Source organism: Scomber scombrus, chromosome 1 (assembly GCF_963691925.1).
Source record: "Scomber scombrus chromosome 1, fScoSco1.1, whole genome shotgun sequence".
NCBI lineage: Eukaryota > Metazoa > Chordata > Actinopteri > Scombriformes > Scombridae > Scomber > Scomber scombrus.
In genome coordinates this window covers 3,265,094-3,286,595 of record NC_084970.1, presented here as the reverse complement: position 1 = coordinate 3,286,595, position 21,502 = coordinate 3,265,094, and the positions used below count along the sequence as shown (strand labels likewise).

General features: G+C 38.1%; 2 protein-coding genes across 2 annotated transcripts; one reads left to right on the top strand and one right to left on the bottom strand.

Moving 5' to 3' along the window:
• The first annotated feature begins 1,151 nt into the window (after window positions 1-1,151).
• fgf19 (fibroblast growth factor 19) lies at window positions 1,152-5,443 on the top strand. Its single transcript, XM_062418984.1, has 3 exons — window positions 1,152-1,497; window positions 1,603-1,706; window positions 4,689-5,443. The coding sequence occupies exons 1-3, from the start codon at window positions 1,245-1,247 to the stop codon at window positions 5,007-5,009; spliced, it is 678 nt and encodes a 225-aa protein (XP_062274968.1). The 5' UTR covers window positions 1,152-1,244; the 3' UTR covers window positions 5,010-5,443.
• A 3,678-nt stretch (window positions 5,444-9,121) lies between these two features.
• Window positions 9,122-16,815, bottom strand: zgc:153993 (uncharacterized protein LOC767645 homolog). The gene is made up of 6 exons (XM_062415818.1): window positions 16,652-16,815; window positions 13,701-13,749; window positions 12,755-12,916; window positions 12,295-12,427; window positions 11,007-11,111; window positions 9,122-10,898 (listed from the first exon to the last, which is right to left on the bottom strand). The coding sequence occupies exons 1-6, from the start codon at window positions 16,719-16,721 to the stop codon at window positions 10,800-10,802; spliced, it is 618 nt and encodes a 205-aa protein (XP_062271802.1). The 5' UTR covers window positions 16,722-16,815; the 3' UTR covers window positions 9,122-10,799.
• Window positions 16,816-21,502: the final 4,687 nt, after the last annotated feature.

Below are 21,502 nucleotides of genomic sequence, written 5' to 3'. Positions count from 1 at the left end.
AAAAAGACAAAATCACTATTTATGGTCCAAGGAGAACATTTTATACAATATGATGAATACAACACCATGTTTTTAAATGGTGATTTTTGAATTTCGTAATAAACACGGGTCTAATTTGTATATTTACATATACAAAAACGTATATCTTTTGCACTAAAAATTTAAAAAATGTATTTTATTTCCCTTTTTGTATATTCTGGGTCACATTAGGAAAAGACCACCTAGCAGAAATGCATTTTGGATGTTTTTGTAGCTCTCACGTGTTAAAATGGGTCAAATTTGACCCTGGACAATATGTGAGAGTTAAATCTATAACACAGCAACATAGTATACAAACTCATTATATGTTGTGTATGTAAAATATTCATTTGTAATTAATTTGTAGTAGACATATGAAGTACCTTGTATTGGTAGTACTCGAGTAAATAGTATTATATTCCACCACTGCAGTATACAACCATTACTACTACTAATAATAATGATATAGCATCAGATGTAATGATGATGGCTTATATTACTGGAAACAGTAGTGTACAGGTTACAGTGGTTCTAAAAAAGTATCATTTCCACAAATGTTAATGTGTGTTTGCTTCTATGTTTATTGTTATATAGCTCTACTACACAGACCATTGCTGTATGTAGCATGAATGTAGGCCTATGACTGAGGTTAGATCTAACTGGGGTCTTCTATAGAGGTCTTTGGGGCAGTTTTGTCCTGCATTGGGAGTTCATGCCAAAAACCATTTTAAAAGCATAAAAGTGTATGTTTCCTCACTTCTCTGCAAAAAGGTACGAACTATATAAAAGATGAGTGACCTTGACTAAATCATCAGTATCTTCTGCCATGTTCGGCTTGCAAATGAATCACAGAGCAGCGATTTTCATCATTAAAACCTCAAAATGTAAAATTCTCCCACAATATTCGCAGCAGGGAGGCAGGTATGATTATCAGTGTAATGTTGTTGAATTGAAAATGGTTTACTGCCGATTTAGTCAACATCATGAGTTGTATTTTTCATAAATGAAGCATCTTAGCTACCTGATATATAACGACACAATGAGGGGCTTTTTTTTCCTCACAGAGCAGAGAGGGGCTCGCGTCGGGGCTCGACAGGGGCCAACGGAGAGCTAGGATTCAGTTGGATGTCGTGCAGGGGTGTGTTATGATCTGCTTCTGAGAACTGGATTTGGGAAAGAGGGTTATCAGCAGCAGATAAGGGTCATATTTAAAAGGCAGGGTTGGGATGAGACTACTACTAGAGCGCTCACACAGGATAAGAAGGATCATGCAACCGAGAGTAGTCACCGTATCCGTTGCTAACCTGCTTTTTGCTGCGGGACTTTTATGCATGCCCCTATCGGATCAGGGGCCCCACATCGCCCACGGATGGGGCCAGGTGGTCCGGTTCAGACACCTGTATGCAGCCAGACCCGGACTGCATCTTCTGATCAGTGGGGATGGACAGATCCATGGTTCTGCGGACCAAACTCTGTACAGTAAGTCAAACTCTTAAATAAACTGTGATGCTTGTTAGTGAATCACATTGATGAGTGGAGCAGTTTTGGAGGGATATCTCACTCTGGTGAACATTTGAACTGCAGGTTTACTGGAGATCCGTCCTGTGGATCCAGGCTGTGTTGTCATCAGAGGAGTAGAAGCCGCGCGGTTTCTCTGCATAGAAGCAGATGGGAGACTGTACTCATCGGTAAGGATTTCATATGACAAGGTGACAGCCAGTTCATCTCTGAAGCTGTGGCTTATTAATCATTTTTCATAATCTGGCAAACTTCATTCATCAATCAACGCTCATATGTCTTCAAAAGTCACATAGATAAATAGAGATATATATCATATATACAAGGCTATATATGAATCAAATTGGTAATATGATCTACTATAGCGAATTATAAAGACTGATGTTCATCTTATTATAAAGATGAACATCAGTCTTGTCTTTAAGCAGTTTAAACGCTCCAGTTGCCCAATTAAGATATATCACACTTGCAATATATTCATCATATGTGGTCTAATTGTTATGTCATTATCATGCACTCAAGTTAAGTATCCTCATAGGGTCAGAATTAAGTCTGTGCCCTAAAAAAAAGAATCCAACATACTATTAAAACAGATGAAAAAATTTCAAATTCAAACTATATCACGTGAAATATAAAGCAGCTCAAGAATTTAAAAAAAGTTCAAAATAAACTGAGATTGTGTGTTGTTCAGCAAAATGGCCAATATGACCCAAAGTAATTAAGGTACTGCGTGGTAAATAATCATAGCTATTGATAGGCTATAAATACATACATAAATAAATAAATAATGAAAATAATGTAATATTGAATAATTGAATTTTTAAGTTTAATTTTCCATTCATCGTCATTACTAGGGTTCAGTTTGAGGTCATAATGTTTTATTTCATAATATAACATTTCATGACAGAGCCTCCTCACTTTTCAGCCAATCACTTCCCTCCAGCCTATCAGACGATTGCATAGAACATGAAAAATAAACAGCCAGACTCTTTATCTTTTTGAAGCACTTCGTTTCTTTTCACTTAAAAAAAAAAAAAACAACAACAACAACAACAAAAAACACTTCCAGATGTGCTCCCAAATGAGCAAACTGCTGCTGTTAACATAAGTTTTGCTTTCATGCCAAGATCCAAACTCAAACCCAACAAACCATCCTCTCTGCTGTAGCATCTCTCGCCATGTTAAACCAAACAAACAGACGGGTTACTTTGTGTCCATGAACTGTAATCTTATTTGCCACAACAGCAAATAAATAACTTCCATTCAAATCCATTCATCAACAATAATGCGTGTCGGTTTTTAACTTTTGCTCAACAGTGTGTCAGACAGTTCACTCCATACGTCTAGATAAGGACGGTAAATAAAAATGCATTGCGGACCTCAATGAACACACTTTGACACAAGCCAAAGACATTCATTGATTAAATGTCCCCTGCCCAACACAGTGGAGGTCAGGTGGCCGGACTGAGTTCAGACAGCAGGGACAGAGACTTTCTCCTGAAGTTCCAACTTCCCTTTACTTCACCACTGCTTTTTAGTGGTTATACCTCAACTGGCACTTCATCTGCTTTCATATCATACTTCTGCTTTTCTCAGTGAAGCTCAACTGAATGTTAAACTCTTGGAAGCACATTCATTTCAACAGATACTTCCTAAATTTGACCCTGAAAATTCAATTTTCATTTTCTTACTGTTATTCCAACAAACGTTTACCTCCACATTTCAGAAAACTTTGGCTTTTCTAGGTTCATTCTTTAATATTGGCTGTTGTAAGATCTCATAATGGCACCTAGACTTCTCAAACGGTATGAATACAAAAATGATTGCTCACGATTAGCCTACCTCTTCTTACAAGCTGTAAAACAAAGTAGATTGCACCTTTTAAAAACTCAGCAATGCACCTTTAACAGACACACTTTCTCTAAAATGGAGAGACAGTGGATTATGTGAAGAAAATCTCCTAGGCGCGATTGACCTCAAAAACTCCTGCTGTGATATGTTGTTAATCAGCTTCCATGTTCAGAAAACATTGCGAGTCAGTCATTCATTCAAACAGTCGATCGGTTCATAGACCTTTGTCCGGAGGTAGGATGTGTTTGCAAAGTGGAAAAAACTTGAATGAAAAGATCCAGCAGCAGCAACAACAACCTTGGCCTCTGGCTGGCTCTCTGCGGGCCAAGATAAACAGCTGTCGAAGAACTTGCAGAACCATTTATGAATGTTTTTTTGATATTTTTTTTAAGGGGGGGGGGGGGGGGGGGGGGGGGGGGGGGGGGGGGCTTTTTTTGCTGTCAAAAAGACCACAGCTGAAGATTCCTGTGCTGGAAAACATGAATTACTGTAATTTACGAAAATGCATGCTGAATGTGCACTCGTGTATGTGAATGGCCAAACATTCTTCTCGCTGGGTGACGTTGCATTGCAGCAAAAGCTGAGCTCGGCTCTATCGACAGTGACTCCCCCTGATAACCCCTTACGTCAAGAAGGTCCAGCTTTAGAGCAGCTCTTATGTGAAAAATCACATGCACGTCCAGAGCAAAAACAGCCAATCAGATACAGGGATTCACTTTGACTGCCCAATTCTTGATTTGAAAAAAAGTAATAATACAGCACGTGTTTAGTTTTTAGGTGATAACTTTTTTGTTAATTTCATGTGTGACATGTTTAATACCTCAAATAAAACTCAAAATGTGAAATTAACAAGAATCTGATTTGTTTATTATATGTATGTATGTATGTATGTATGTATATAAATATATATACCCACATACATAGTGATGAAACTAGTCAACTGACTGAAATGGGGACCAAAATTGAAGCAAACTGGAGTATGCAGGACATGCTGCAGCTGCTAGAGGAGAAAATATGACAGTCCTACAATGATAATGAAGATGAATGGAAAGTCAGAGCAAATAAAATCAGTGCCATCTTTCTTCTTAGTGTTTTCACTGCTAAGGAATACATTTAAAAAAAGAACAAAATAAAAAGGAAAAAGTGTTTTAATATCCCAATAAATGTGCATTTTGGGATTAAACTTAGAATCACTGCAAAGTCAAAAGAAATAGTAAAAAAAAAAAAGTTGTTGTGTATATTCCCATATATGTTAAGTTACAATTGATCAGATTTAAAATAAAGTTTGTGATGTGTTGCAGCACACCTACAGCAGAGAGGACTGCACCTTCAGGGAACAGATCTTGCCAGACGGGTACAACATTTACGTATCTAACAGACACGGATCCCTGCTCAGTCTGGGGAACCACCGGCAGAGGCTGCAGGGTCGAGACCGCGGCGTCCCAGCTCTGGCCCAGTTCCTCCCCAGGATCAGCACCCTGAAGGAAACCTCAGCCCCAGCACTGGAGGTCCCGTACCAGCTGGAGAACGGCGCAGCGCAATCGGAAGAACCTGTAGACACCATGGACTCCTTCGGAAAGCTCTCTCAGATTATTCACAGTCCCAGCTTCCACAAGAGATGAGATAATAGTGATGAGGCACCGGTGAATAATGTTTCCTGGGGGTGTCCGGCTTTGTCTGAGGGCTCAGACTGCATGTAGAACCAAGGACTGACTGCAGGTCCAAACCCAGAGAGGCTGCTATGATATCCTGCCAGCACTGTTCAGTCAGAGATGACCGCACAGAACACAAGAGCAGAGTCCTACAGAGTGGAGAATGATGCTTAACTGTGCTAATGATTTATCCTCTCACTATCAGTCACAGTCCACACATTTACTGAACAAACACTTGGAGAGAGCTAGCTCTTCCTTCCTGAAATAAAGTCCAGGGAGGGATGTGTTTGACATTCTGGTTTTGTTTGGAATAAAGAGAAGATGGATTGAGCTGTAACTGTACATGACCAAAGAGCTTATAGAAACCAGGAGAAAGAAAAGAACGGTACAGTATTAGTCACAGGCTTAGATTGTAGGAAGTACAGTGCCACAGCATGAGATTATAAAGAAGCACTCGGACTTTCTGCCAAGTATTGCCAAAAGTCCAGAAAGACACATTTATACCCCATGATATATTGCTATAGTGGCTACCTGCAAATGAAGACATCGGTACTGCTTTAGAACATTACTGTAGTTCTTTTAAAAGATGGCGCTGCTGATGAAGCTCAACTAGACGGACAGTTGTCTGTTGTTTTTTTGCTGTAGAATAATGTCGTTGTATTTATTGGTTATTTAAAATGTGCAGCTGTTTGAATGTGTACACTTTATTGAAGGCTTAGTGTTGGCCTTTGTTTGATAGAAAATGTCTTGGAATAAAGTCATTTTGATAAAGAAGAATCATGTGTGTCATTCATGTGTGTCAAGATGTATGAGCGAGAATGAGACATCATCTATTTTCCTATCTATATATTTAGGGAAGAGAATCGGGAATTACTGGAACAATGCACAACTCCCAACCCACCCCTAGAGGTTACCACACTAACACAATACAGAAGTGTTCAGTCATAAAACAAAGAGGAGATTAAAGCTGCATTGTAGTATTTCTGCCAGTGACAAAAACCCTGTGGGTGATGGATGATGATGAATTGTTTTGAGTATTACAACACCTGCAAAATTGACTGGATTCCACGATCAGGATTCAAACCGTTTGGTCCGATAACATTTGGAAAGTCTAGAAGAACTGCACAACTAAATGATTTGGCTGTATGCGTTCATCTAGCCAGCAGGGGGAACCCAACACCAGATTAAAAAGATTTATATGGCAGTGATAGACTGAAGCATTGTGTGAACTCGTTTGGCAAAGGCTTAAATGTAACCGATGTTAGTTCTGCACAACAGGTTCAATGATTGTGAAAAGTTTGGATCTGATGGGGGACGAGAGCCAAGGTGACTTTATTGAAATCAAAGGGGTTAATCCTCAAAGGAGCATGAATATCCTAATAAATAAGCAAGGGTGGCATGGTGGTGTAGTGGTCGGCACTGTCGCCTAACAGCAAGAGAGTTCTGGGTTTGAACCCGCTAGGTGGCTGGGGCCCCTCTTATGTAGAGTTTGGTTGTTCTCCCTGTGCCTGTGTGGGTTCTCTCTGAATACTCTGGCTTCCTCCAACAGACCAGAAACATGCAGCTTAGGTAAATTGGTGACTTTAAATTGCCTGAAAAAGGACAGTGTCTTTGCAGGTTTTTGTTCCAACCAATCAAGAGCACACATGATTCGAGTAATCAACTGTCCGAAGACTGAGATCAGTTGATTAAATGAGTCAAGCCTGGTGTGTTCCTGATTGGTTGGAATGAAAACCTGCAGCCATATGAACCTTTATGGAATAGTTTGGACATCCCTGACCTGGAGAGTAAGCAGTATGGAAAATGAATGAATTCTAAGCAAGTCTATAAGGTATTCTGTCTAATGTTATCATTTGTACTGAGGGTGGCGCCAGAGGAAAACTCATAGATAATGAACAGAGGATCTATCAACCTAATTCAATCCAATACAACAGCTCTGCTATAAATTCTACATTTATGAAGTTTTCAGTTTTTGTTAACATTGTCAAAAGTTGATAATTCTACTTTATGTTTATTATTGAGGTGATACTAAGAGGTGGTGGCGTACTGAGGTGCATTATACTGAATAGTGTTCCTAATATTTTGCCCCTCAAATGTATGTTAATGAAGTGGAAAAATATTAGGAACATTATTCAATATAATGCACCTTAATACACCATCACCCACTATGACCTCATAATAAACACAAAGCAGAATGATCAACTTCTTCACAATATTAACAAAAACTGAAGGTGTATAATCTTCAGAAATGTAAAAATGTATAGCAGAGCTGTTCTATTGGATTGAATTAGGTCATACAGGTGAACCTAATGAAGAGGCCAGTGAGTGTATGTGTGGAATGAAGCCAAACTCCTGTACAGTTATAATTGCCTGTTAATGTTAGAGAAAAGAAATACATGTATGATTCGATTATTCCAATTATATATTGTATTATTTGCCAGCATGTAGGCCTATATGTTGTTTCAAAGCTATCTCCACATTGCCAGAAGTACAAATAATCTAGTGGAGGAGTGACAAAATAAACAGGTTTGCATTGGTTTATTTAGAAGTGAAAACTTGGACTGTAGACTGGGACAAGAGTCCCAGACTGTATTTCACCTGGGAAGTTCCATGACAACATGACTCATTAAATATGACTAAATGTGACCTCAGAACATTCATACAACACAATGAATTGTAGATTTCTTTTAATATATATACATGGAAATGGAGTCCAATCAAAAAGTGTTTATAACAAATAAAATATCCATCAGGTCACATTTTTTTTTAAAACACCACAGGACAGCAGATAAATAGCATTTCCCCTCTGAAGCACACCATGAATTTGATAGTAAAAACATTTGACAACAGCTCACGAGGCACTAGATAGCATCACCTGCAAGCCTCTCACTGTCCCCCATATACACTTATCCCACCCTTTCACATTGAAAGAAGTAAAAAGAAATAGTTGAAATAATTACTCCTTTATCTATAAACCATTTCCCCCAAAGAGCGATAGAGAAGGGTTTCATGTACTCTAGAAAAGTTGTTCCTCCTCCTTAAATATGCACGTTTATGACCATTTAAAAAGGTGCAGTGTGTAGAATTTAAGAATATAAATAGCAGGTTTTTTCTGCGACAGTCGAAGAGGTTTTACAGGTTTTACAAGTATCCGTTCATCATGAAAATCCACTTCAGTAGTGTGTGTGAAAATAAAGCTGAAATACTGTACATAACAACCCTGCTGGAGAAGGATCATTAATATTGTGATGTTGGGTGAGAAGGCCTGTATTCTGTAATGTTGTAGAGCTACATACAGTTCATCATCTCACTCTTGAGGAGTCAGATCAGTCTTCACCCATGCGGACACATTTGAAAACACTGCTTACATTTAAAAAGGGTTTTTTCATCCGTGTTAACATTTTAAGGTTGTTCTCTAAAATATTACAACTCAGAGTGGAATAAAGATGTTAAAGACCCCTTCCAGACATGTATGAAGATATTAAAAGACTGCTCTGGATTTTTTTTTTATAATTACTACTTGAAAAATCCTTAAAATTACATCTACTCCTCCTCCCTCGTGAAAAATTCCACAATCTTATGACTATAATATAAATATATTTCATTTCTAAACTTTCACGACTGGACACGAGATGTCTCCTACTTCACTGTAAAGTCCATTCTTAGTGTATGTGCACTGGAGGCTTCAAGTTTCCACATCACATTTGTGCCGCTTTCATACTGGACCACAAATCGGCTTCCCAGCTAATTGCGATATCACAAATCTTGCTCTTAGTCCTGACCCTTAAAATCAGATTTTTTTTTAACGAGCTCAAAGAAACTTTCTACTTTCAGCCGATGAATGTGAAACAAACTCTGAACACACATCATTCCCCACAGTGAAGCTCAAATATTCAACTGAAGGAACAAGAAAAACATGTTTTTTTTTTGTGGAGGGGGGGGGGGGGGGGGGGGGGGGGGGGGGGGGGCTTTACGTGTCTTTCTCTTTCAGATGCCAAACAACAAAAAGGAGTGCGATTGTCCAAATTGCCGTGACTACATTTACTAGAAGCAGGTTAATGTTTGTTCTGTTGCCTCTGTTGTCTTCCCGGGTTAAAATGGGCCTGGTCTGGTTTGACTGTAAAATATAAAAGGTATAAATGATCACCCAGTTCTTTTAGCCAACTTCATGCCAACTTATTACCACAGATTTTACACATACTTTGGACCGAGTTCAAGAATGATCAATGGGCCTCATTTAAATGAAAGCGCCTGTTGTCCTACCGGGTCAAAATTGACAGAGGCAACAGAAATGAGCTTAACACTGCTGTACACTGTGTGAATGATACCTCAGTGTTTCTCCTGTCCACACTACAGCATTAAAAAACATCTTCACATTTGGTTACTGGGGACACAAACAGCTGGTTTATGCCCTTTTGTTAGTTAAGCATATAATATTATCAGCTAGGTACTTGAGCCAGTTTACCATTCAGATGTTTTCACAGTACAGTGATGGTTATACATACAACAGTTAATCAGCTAATAGAGATTTCACCACACCTATGGAGTTGGGAGGTTGGGGGATTTATTTAAACTTTCCCAAATATCAACACCAAGCAAAACATGTGTCAGTGTTCATACGGGCACCTGAATATTGTCGGAAGGGAATTAAAAACATCTAAAGAAACAGTTCAGTCAGAAACACCCAACGACCAAGCTTATACTCTTTCACAAGCTGAATTTTAAGACTTTAAAGAAAGCTGATATTTGACACTTGACATTGACATTAAGCAGTTTAAACCAGTTCACACTTCGATTTTGGGTCGATTTCCAGTGAATTTGGCACTGTGGTGCAGTGTTTGTTGCAACAAAGAAGGCGTTCTGAATTAGCATGTCTGACTTACTTTTTAACAAGAGACTGAAGCTCACTGCTAACTGACAAACACATGGTTTCTCAGTGAAATTATGAAATAATTCAATCTGATGGCTTTAATATGAACCTATATTATCGTTAAATTACCCATAGCATTCAAATAAAACTTTAAAGTGGGAATTTATACACTTCTTAAACCAGGACATCCTCCCACCCAACTCTACTGAATTCTGTTGAGACAAATAATTGAGATTATCTAACTAACTGGACATGGACCATGGAGTGCTTCATTTCGTTTCATTATCCAGCTCTAATTTTTAAAAATGCAGCCTCTGAAATGATAGACTGAGGTGCAGGCACAAGCTAACACGCTAACATGACGAAGCTACGGCACAGTGCTCAGTGGGTCAGTGCTTTTGATTGGCTGACTTACGATGCAGTATATGCCATTGATGTCATCAGACTCTTCTTCACGTCTCCTCGGGTACGATCCAAATTTTGCCGACCCTGATGAAATTTAAGTCGGACCCCCAATCAGAGCCGATGTAGACTATATAAACTGGAGCTGGGGGTCTGGTTGAAGTTCAGGTCTACAGCTACATCCAGTAATCATAAATACTGGGTGGGGGTGCTGCAGCAGCTGTTGTAATTCCATGGAAGGTGTAGAGCAGTTGCTGGTGAAGGTGGACAGAGAAGCTCCTTCTACATGCATTTTTTGTTTTTGTTTTGGGAAACCTGAGAAGAGAGGAGGTGTTGTGCCTCATAGTACAGTGCTTGGCCACCTCTGGTTTATGAGCTGGAGGCTGAGGAGTGGTTGTAATTCATGTCCAGGAAATGTCTTTATTAATAAAAGGAATATGGCGTGTTTTATCGGTGTGTGGTATGGTCTGCAGTGAGGTGTGATGCTCTCAGCGTGTCTTCCTGTAGTAAACAAAGGTTGCTACCAATACTAATGATGCTACTACGGCTACCGTCCTCCACTGAGAAATGCCGCGGATCACCCCTTGCTGGAATCAAAAAAGAAAGTAAGATTAAGTGCTTTGGATCCAAGTGACTAGTCCATACAAGCAGCATTTCAAACATTACTGATTTTTTATAGGTAATGCATGACTCACCCAGCCTCCCTGCTGGACCAGCCAGGAGTAAAGCTGCTCTCTGATGAACTGTAGAACCCAGTTTATAACAAGTCTGATGTTTTCTAGATGGTTGGTGGTCAGTGCCTTTATGAGACAAAAGAGAGCAGATTTGAAGTGCAGGATGAGTGTCCACATGCAGAGCCAAAACGGGTACGAACAGCTTAAAGGAATAATTCCTCCTGTTCATACTGACTATTAAAAGATCTCCTTCAAATGTGCTTTCAATGGAAGTGATGGAGGATAAAATCCACAGTGTGTCCACACAGTCATTTAAAAGTAGATGATCAGCTTCTATTGAGCTTCATTAGTGTAAGTTAGTCATATCAAGTGATATCTGACACATTTACAGTCTTTTTAGCATCAAATTCCCTCTTAGTGTTTCCCTGTTGAGCTGTGGTGGAAGTATAGTAACAAAAAGAGGAACTTTGGCTCTAAAAACACTGTAACGTTGAAACATAGAAGACTTGATTTGACTCATTTGGACGGCTGAAGCATATTAGCGTAAGTATTAGAGTAACATTCACATATGGTCAAATTAAATACACAGCTTTCTGCTGTCTCAACATTAACATATATAATACAGCACCAACCACACAATCAAAAACAAACCACAAAACACAAGGGCCAAAATAACTAACTATATAAAGAAAAAAAGAAAAAGAAAAATTGGGGTGGAGGGTTCATAATATCAGTGAATGCTTATGACCACTCTTTAACAAACTCCTCTAAGGTTCCTTGCAATACATGGGATAACCCCTTCATAAGGAAATGGGAGTTTATCATACCACATTGATAATGCAGGTAGCTATACATCAAGCCAAGCATGCAGGATTGAAAGGCATGCAGCACACAGCATGATACCTAACAAATGTACAGTTTGACCAGACAAGGAACTCATACTTATTAGTCCATTTACTATTTTTTTTAGCTTTTAAATACATTTTTACACAGAAGGAGGACTGTGGACTTAGTCCTCCATCACTGACATAGTAAGTGCATTATGAAGGGATCTTCTAATGGTCAGTATGAACAGGAGGAATGATTATGGTAAGACAACATGTTTCAATGTTCATTTAGGCACCTGACTGTTGTTTTAAGACATACTTTAAGAACTGTGAATCCATCCTTTAACTAAAAACTAAAAAAAATGCCAATGTGATTTCACTAGATAATGTCATGCCATAACACAAGCCTAAATGATGGTTACATTATCTAGGAGAGTCTTGTGTTTCTATGTCAAGTGAGGAAAACTCAATTGGTGCGTTACCCTGTGTATGAGTTTGTAGGCCAGGTGGAAGAGAGCCACCACTCGACCCCAGTTGATGCCGTCGACAAAGATGCTCCGGGCCACCTTCATGAAGATGTCCTGAGCACAGTTACCTGGAACCTGGTTGATGAGTCTGACAGGAAGAGATTGAACAGATTCAAAAAACTGTAACAATGGCCATAGTAAAAGGTAGAAAAGGCTTTTTGGAAGAAAAAAAAAAAAGGGTTAGAGTTTCTGGAAACCCAGTAAGTGTGTGCAAGTGGATTGAAAGAAAGTGTCACCGGCAAACATTCTTCCTAATATGTAGGAATGTAGGAAACTGTGACATTTACTAGCAGGTAATGATCATATTGATTGTATTGTCTGCATGAAGATAATATGGATGGCAGTAAACGTCGTGCCTGTTCAAACGCAGTGATCATTATCGACCAATAAAATCCCGGACAGACGAAGTGCTTACCTCTGGAGCTCAGCGTTACGGTTCATCTCGTCCGCGATCTTGAGCAGCTGTTTCACCACTTCTTTGATCTGTGGATCCTGTTGTTCATCCGGCAGTCCTCCCAGATCTTCAGAGGAGACTTGTCGATCGGGGTCCGACGAATGTATACGCTGGATCACATACCTGTAACAGCAAAAAACTGCTTCAACATGGGAATACTAAAAATACAAGCCAAGTATAACACAAGGGCTGTGTCTGAAATCACTCCTTTATTCACTCATTCACTACTCCCTATATAACAAACACTCAATAGTTCACTCGGTAGTAGAAGCAGATCGAGATTTCAGACAATAACTAATCATCTTCATCTGAAACCGATAAAAGTATTACATAAAAATTAGGGAGTAAAAAGTATTACATAAAAAAAATCAAAAGTATATATTGGCACATATCGGACAACATATTGACCGATACCGATATATCTGTGATAGGTCAATATCAACGGATAATATCGGCTAACCAATATATCGGTCTGGCTCTACATCACCATCAGCTGTAGAGTCATGTGACGGTAGTTTTCACATCTTTAAAATGTGGAGCATTGCATTGTGGGATTGTTAACAGAAAGTACTGTACACACCCTTTTTTATTCCATTGTGGAATATTTGAGGGCAAAATATATATATATATAAAATGTAAAGCACTGTATAGTAGAGAGGGGGTGATAGAATATCTATCTATAGAAAGAATATCTATCGATAAAAATTTTACACATTATGCCGAAACTAAAATTTGAATGACATCACTTTATCGGCCATCACAACATGCACAATGTATCTCAAGCAAGTTTTCAGTCTCGGCAGTTAGATTTTCAAACACTTTCAAAAATCTATCTATGGGTTGGTTAAAGTGTGAAGTGTATGATTTGCACTGGTATGGTTGGTATGGTTGGTATGAGCGTACTTACCCTCTGAGGACCACCGCTCCCTGCTCAATGATGGCATCGTCAACCACATCTGGAACAATGAGAGGACTGATTAACACCAGCAGTCATTTCAGTCACTGCATTATTTGTCAAATGTTCAGAAAGGTGAAAGAAAGGAATGTTATTTTTCTTACATAAAATATTCTAAATATCCTGTACTTGAAGGTTATTCAGCAAAGTTTCAGGAGCTCTACGTCCGGCATTCCTATAAATACCACCTACAGTACAGTAACCATCTCCTCTTCCGTTCTAGTAATTTGTCCACCCTTCCCTTTATTTCTCTCTTCCTGTTTTTTTTCCTGATTCTTCCTCTCTTGCGTAGGGTCGCTGCCTCGATACTATGGTGACCTCCCTACAAGCTTCCAAACAATGCAGTCAGCAAACAGAAGAACCATCATCAATCGTTCTCAATAAACCCATCTTGTTGATGGTGTGGTCCTTGCTAGTGAAATGTATTAAGTACGTTTTCATTAACTTGTTTTTATTTGCATTTTCAGCAGTTTTTATTCATTTTTATTTTCCGTTTGCTTTCAAAAAAAATGACTTTAGCACACGAACCTACTCAGGAACCAAATCCTAAACAAATTTGACAGTTTTTACAATGAAACAGTCTCATGTGTACTCTGATTTATTTTTTATTTAGTTTGTTTTTCTATGTATATGTTGTGTTCATGTGCTTTGCGTTGCTCCTTAGGGACAAATAATATAATTGATCAATTGACTTCCATCATTTGTGGTTTGACTGATGATCCAATTCATCATTTCGTTGAGTCCTCTTCTTTTTTTATGGACCGACTCCTAATATTCACAGAATAGAGGTACCAATGGATTCATTTGCATTTGTTTTAGAAGATTTCTGGACTGAAATCAGCCCCAAATGTGAATATTTGGTCAGAAATTGTGATATTATTGTTAGAGGGAAATAAGAACACATCTAACTGAATACAACATTTAACTGTGCTTTGCCTTAATTCACAATATTAAGGCTATTTGGTTATGTTTACATGTGCTGCTGTATTTCCCAGCACTGTCAGGAAATATAAATAGAGTTTTAAAGGTACATTTTTCTGCATTACAAGATCCACACCACAATTGTATGATGTAGTTTTCAGCAGATTATGTTTAGTTTCTTACTTTGTACGCTGATTTTAACTAATTTAGTCAAATATTCCTCACTATGTTAATAACTGCAGTTGAATATCATTTTAATTTGACAACATATATGACATATATGACAACAATTCTTTGTTTTTGGTCATACATCAAGTTTAACTTAATGTTGTTTGGTTTGGGACTGTTGGTCAGAGAAAACAAGACATTTGAACATTGTATACATTTTTGTGCTGTTTACTGATATTTTATAAGCGAAATTATAAAATTGATTAATCAAAACAATATTTGGTAAATGAATCAATAATGAAAATGATCATTAGTTGCAGCCCTAAACAAAACCAATGAGTAGAGGTGGTAACACTAGTATAAAAATATATATAATATAACATATATAATTAGAAAAGAGATATAATAAGATTATATTTGCAAACAAAAGTTTAAGAAACAATATTTTCTATTACTTCACAGAACTGCAGATTAAACATAGACTTTATGTCCTATTTCCATCAGATTAAGTCTCTTTTTATAAGAAGTTACTCCTCTCCAGAAATCACTGTATAGAGATACTTCATTTATAACAGTGGCTTTAAAAAACAACCCAATGATTTATGGATGGCAAATTTGCCGTCATAACTAAATTAAACCTGTGACTGCACTGTCTGTTAGTACTGCTGATAAAATATGAATATATTAATATTTAAATGGACAATTAGTCTTTTTTTTCTCCTTAATAATTCCTATAAACATTTTGAAATCATCAGTTAAAAAAAACTGAATATTGGGTTTGATATCTGGTTTTAATTATATATAAATCATCTTTATTTAACAACATGAATGGTTCAGACATCCAGAAACAATATGTGAAAAATGAAAAGAGAGATATAAATATAAAAACACATGAATAATAAATACAGCTTTTACTAAGGAAAAGCAAATAAATAAGATATAACATCCATACCTTGATGTATTTTATTTAAAGGGCTACGAAAAATAATCAGTTCAGTCACTTTTTATAGTTGTTGTGAATGACTACATATTCAAATTTGGAAGGGGCTTATAGAGAACTTCTCTTTATGCATGTTGAATTTCCCTATTGCAAGAAGAAGCTTTGTTATCAGATTGAAATATAGCCTAGTAATAATAGTTTTGAAGCATAATCTTTGTCAAGGTTTCTCTTTCACATCGCAGTCTCGGCGTGACGTCATATTCCCCGCCTTCCGTCAGCTGATAGGTGTTCATAATGTACATCAAATACAATCTGACATTTGGTTCTAACTTGTGGGGGGGAGGATGGTGATGGTGGTGGTGGTGGTGGTGGTGGGTTAGCCTGAACAACATGCTGACTCACTGTCCTGACTCATCTAACTGCTTTATTACCTTGTTTATGAGCTGCCACAGTTACCTGGCCACTAAGTTACCTGGCAGGCACACACAAGGCCTCCATATCTTCTTTATAATAGCGCTTCATAGATTATGCAGTAAATGGGTCAACGGCAGGGCAGATGAAGCCACCACCTAAACACAAAACCACTTTAACCAAGCTTGGTTAAAGTCAGGCAGGTATTTGGTAAACATCTGCATAACAGCTGGTTTAAACTCACACTCATCCGGTGTGTGATCATCAGTAGTGTCTATATGTTTAAAGACTATACAGGACCTATTTTAATATTTAAATGTAACATTGAGGCTGTTGAGTGGAGTTTAGTCAGTTTATAAACAGCTGTGTGTGTGTGTGTGTGTGTGTGTGTGTGTGTGTGTGTGTGTGTGTGTGTGTGTGTGTGTGTGTGTGTGTGTGTGTGCGTGTGTGTGTGTGTGAATACCTTCCCCGCCCGCGGCACCCTGAGGCTCCTGGTCTCCTTCGTGTTTCTCCTCTTCTCGGCTGTCAGCCATGGTTCTTCTGTCAGCTGGGTGCGTTCAATGACAGCTTCGATAGTTTGGTGCAAACATGTAAAACTACAAACTAGCCCGGTCCGATTAAAGTGTGTAGTCCTCGATCGTGTGTCTCTCTTCCGTAAAAAAAAAAAGTTTTCGTCCCCCTACCGAACAACTAGGAAGTAACACGGAAGCGCGCGCGACAACCGGCTGACACGCCTCATTTTAACCCATAACATCCATAAAGTATGATCCACTCTCACACACTCTCTGCCACAGTCTCTGACGTGATCTGACTATTATATAGATATGCAACCCACCCTACCATATAAGGGTAATGAAATATGATTAGAATATCTCACAAACACTCCTTGTAATAGCCACATTTGAGACAAACACCTGCTGGGAAAGAGGTTCAATGGGGAAAAAACTGCATTATTCTAAGCCTACTATTCAAACTTTTTACTTAAGTTATTATTCAATTGAGATTGTGGCTGAAATTAATGATTATCTTCATTTTGGATCAATCGTTTTCTCTTTAAAGTGTCAGAAAACAGCCACAAATGCCTGCTTCAATAATAAAATGATGACTCCAAATGTCTTGTCCAAAGATAAGAGAAGATATTCCTTTATTAATCCCACAGTGGGGAAATTTACTTTATTGCAGAAAAATAAAAGAGCATCAATAGACAGAATAAAGAACAATAAATAATAAGTAAGTACACAAACAATAAAACAAACAACAATAGTAGTAAAAAAAATATATAGTAAAAACTCAAAGACATTAAAAAAAACCTAAACACGTCACATTTGAGTAGCTAGAAACCAGCAAATGTTCAACAATGTTGCTTATAAAAATATTAAAATGATTATTCAATTACCCAATAAGGGTTGGCAACTAGGGATGGGTCTCAGTACTCAGTACCCTTAACTATCGACTGAAATAAATCGATATCAAGTAGCATTGAAACAATCCATCCTTTTTACACCCAGAGCTAGAAAATATGACTATTTGTATGGACTTGCTCACAGCCAATCAACGCAAGCATTCTTCGATTGAATGTGTCATGTGATTGGTCCACTGCCACAGCAGCTACAACCTGTCTGTGGTGGTGAAGTCGTGGTGAATTTGAGTTAGCGCGCTTAGCGGTTCTGAAGCCGAGATGCCACCTAAACGCTCTAAAGTGTGTCTACACTACACGCCTGTTACACCGGATAAAAGACAGAGCACTAAATGTGGAATGAGTATTGAATGAAGTACTCAGTTGTATAGTATCAGTATCACTTTAAGGGTACTTGGATTGGTGCTGGTATCGTTATTTTTTAAACGATACCTAGCCCTAGTGTCAATTCATTTCCTATCAGTCCACTAATCTATTAATCAGCAAATCACTGCAGTTGTAACTGAGCCGTCATGTTTGGTTTGTCACATTTGTTTATCTGTGGCTTTAGATGAATCCACTGATCCCTGCACACTCACTTCTCTTACACATCATTTGATCCAGGTGTGACTAATGCTGTTAGTAATAGCTGCATTTCCATGCTTGTTCTGGTTTCAGGGGAACTTCCCAGGAAGCTGTAATCGCTGTTATTTTTCCTGCTACGACAGGTCCAAATAGTCTGTATTGGGGAAAAAAGCTTGATTAGAAACTGAATTCATTGCTTCACCCAAAAGGCCCAAATAGGTGTAGCCATAAATGAACTGGATATTATTTACCAGTATTGCCCATTTATCACAGATCAAGTTGCTCACCTTGGCCGTACACCAATAGGATTGTTTATTCTTCTTCTGGATTCAGTGTTTTTTGTTGGTGAGAGTTACTCTGACTTATTTAGTCTGGATGGGTTAAATATGATCAAAAAGATTCATTTCTGGGTGAAGTCAGACATGTTTTATAAGTTTAATATCTGTTACTTTTTTAATGATTGTGTACAGGAAGCCTTTTAAAGGTTGAGTGTGTAGAATTTAGTGACATCTAGCAATGAGGTTGCAGAACGCCCACCTTTCACCCCTCCACTTTCAAACGGGTGGGAGAACCTAAGATAGCCACGAAACTAACAAAAAACACAAAAGGCCTTCTCCAAAGCCAGTGTTTGTCCATTCTGGGCTACTGTAGAAACATGGTGGATTCCCTATGTAGATATAAAGGGCTCATTCTAAGGTAACAAAAGGCCCTTTTTTCAGGTGATTAAAACATATGAATTTTTTATTTCATTTCTGACGTTAGATGCCAATAAATTCTACACACTGTACCTTTAAGACCAGTGGACATTAGGTAACCTGCATTTCCTACAGTGGCCACTAAGCCGAATCACCTCACAGCCCGGAACTGTTCTTGAGGCCTGGATCAAACCTAGACTTGCTGGTATAGCCAGGCGCTCCATTTCAGCTCCACTTGGGCTACTGTAAGTCAATGATAGGCACAGAAATAGGTGATGTGTGTGTTGTTGGTGAGGCCATGTTTGGTTTTTCTAGTCCTCACCTGCAAATTTTTAGCTCAGAAGAGAGGTACTAGCAACTCTCACAATGCGGTTTTGTTGTCAAGGCTCGTGTGATGTGACCTATTCAGGGCTGCTATTTTCATCAGAGAGGCACACCCACACTGATCCAACTTTATTGCAGTTTCAATATAATGACTAGACTTCGACTATTAGTTCGCTATTATCTCACAGAAACAATACGGCCTTCGTCTGATTAAGGCGGTGGTATCAGGAAGGCACATTAATGTTAAATTCCTTCCAGCATCAGTCACCCATACCAAGTTCTTCCCTTTCAGCTCATTCACTTCCTCAACAGTCGATCAGAAACCATCAGGTGTGTGTTCCCTCTGCAGTGTGTCACTGTGGTGACTCATGATTTCAAATTGTGATTGAAGTGTACCAGACCCACGGCGGGTCACGTTCATGAAATCTTGCACAACCGACACAGGGCTGTTGTAAAAAATAACCACACCTGATGTGTTTCTTGTGTGATCATATCTTTGTAGTTTACATAGCTTCACTTTTCGGTATCGTTATTTTTTAAACGATACCTCATAATTCATTTCCTGTCAGTCCACTAATCTATTAATCAGCAAATCACTGCAGTTGTAACTGAGCCGTCATGTTTGGTTTGTCACATTTGTTTATCTGTGGCTTTAGATGAATCCGCTGATCCATGCACTCTCACTTCTCGTGCACATCATTTGATTCAGGTGTGACTAATGCTGTTAGTAATAAGTTTATTGTCATGTGCATAGTAAAAACAAGGAGGTTCAGACAATGCACTGACATTCTTACTTTGCTGCTCTCAGTTACACACAACAAACACATGACAAGACTAAGGAGAATAAAATTAAAAAAGGCCAGAGAAGAGACAATGACATCCTCAGGATCCATCAGGAATATGTATGTAAATGAAATGATAACAATCAACAATCATTCATGGACCATGAACCTAATGATAATTGTCAGCTGCAAGGCTTGAACATTACAGTAATATTATTTATCACATATAATTACAAGAGCGCCATAGGTACTTTATTTTGAATAAGGCCCTGTATGTTTTTTTTTTCTTCTTTTATTCCATTTTCTTTTATTGTGTTTTATTTTGAAAGTTTCATTAATGCTTGCAGCTCTTTAGGAAGGTGAAAATCCTATGGACCTATGTCATAAAGCTAGCAGACCTAAATATAAAATACTATTATAAATATTGCTATTGATTCACTTGAATTCATTGCTATGTTAATGAACTGTAATAACGGTATATCACTGGGTGACACATCTAATCACATTACAAAAAAATGTTGTCATCACTATGTAGCAAGATGAACATACGCAAGATGTATAAAATGAAATTATGAAAAAAATTAAAATATATATTACAGGTGGAGCATAAACATCATTTTAAGTTTTCTCCTCCTGGGTCAAATTTGACCTGGTCTGATTTGACTGTTTATAAAGTATAAATTATCCCCCAATTCTGTGTTAGACCTTTTCAACCAACTTCATTCCAACTTATGCTACTTATATGATAGTTCAGGCTTCACAGAGTGAAAAACTTTGACATGGCAAACTTCAGGATGTGTTAAAGTACTAAATAATCCTTCGAATGATCGTGACTATAACACATGAAACAATAAACATAACTTGGAATTCAAAAAATGTATGGCTTGAGGGAATTTACTTACTGTGGTGAAAGTTTGATGTATCCAGATCCATTTTTGAGGTTGTGTAAAGTGTTATGTGTTGCATGTTCTGACACAGTTAGACAAATCTAACTTGTATGAGCTTGTAGAAAATCACCTTGTTATTTTCATCCTGTGTTTCTTTAATACTGGCTTAATCCTACAATGTAGATATAATGCCAGGTAAAGCCGAGTATGTGCTCCGTGCTGGAGTGAGGGCCAGTAGATTCATGAAGGCACTGCAGGGCCTAATGACATCATTTAACATCAATAGTAGGTCTCCATAGATGTATTAATAACTATAATCTAATATGTCTTTTTCACAGCAAACATTTGAACTTTTCCCAGCAGGTGGAACTGATGACATTAATGATAATGGGATAAATGAGATTCAGCCATTAGTTATTGGTCCTGTGCTTCTCCTGCTTTGACATGTCAAAATCCAGGATCCAAGTGGGCCATGAGGGTGTTTGACCCTTCTTGTGATCCACCTTGACCCTTTGAGTGACACACATGAATAGCCTATATCAGTTGGGCTATCTATCTATTTTATTCACCTGTTTCTTTTGTCTTTTTAATCTCTTTCAAACCTACTTTTTAGTCTAACTTTTATTAAACGTTATCTCTTTAATT

What these genes read in the sequence shown, in the direction of transcription:
- zgc:153993 (XM_062415818.1), bottom strand. Translation starts at nt 16,721, where the DNA reads ATGGCTGACAGCCGAGAAGAGGAGAAACACGAAGGAGACCAGGAGCCT. An exon ending in CGTAACGCTGAGCTCCAGAG is followed by an intron (nt 12,428 to 12,754) that starts GTAAGCACTTCG and finishes TCTTCCTGTCAG; the next exon opens with ACTCATCAACCAGGTTCCAG. An exon ending in TGGTCCAGCAGGGAGGCTGG is followed by an intron (nt 10,899 to 11,006) that starts GTGAGTCATGCA and finishes TTTTGATTCCAG; the next exon opens with CAAGGGGTGATCCGCGGCAT.
- fgf19 (XM_062418984.1), top strand. Translation starts at nt 1,245, where the DNA reads ATGAGACTACTACTAGAGCGCTCACACAGGATAAGAAGGATCATGCAA. An exon ending in TGCGGACCAAACTCTGTACA is followed by an intron (nt 1,498 to 1,602) that starts GTAAGTCAAACT and finishes TTTGAACTGCAG; the next exon opens with GTTTACTGGAGATCCGTCCT. An exon ending in ATGGGAGACTGTACTCATCG is followed by an intron (nt 1,707 to 4,688) that starts GTAAGGATTTCA and finishes GATGTGTTGCAG; the next exon opens with CACACCTACAGCAGAGAGGA.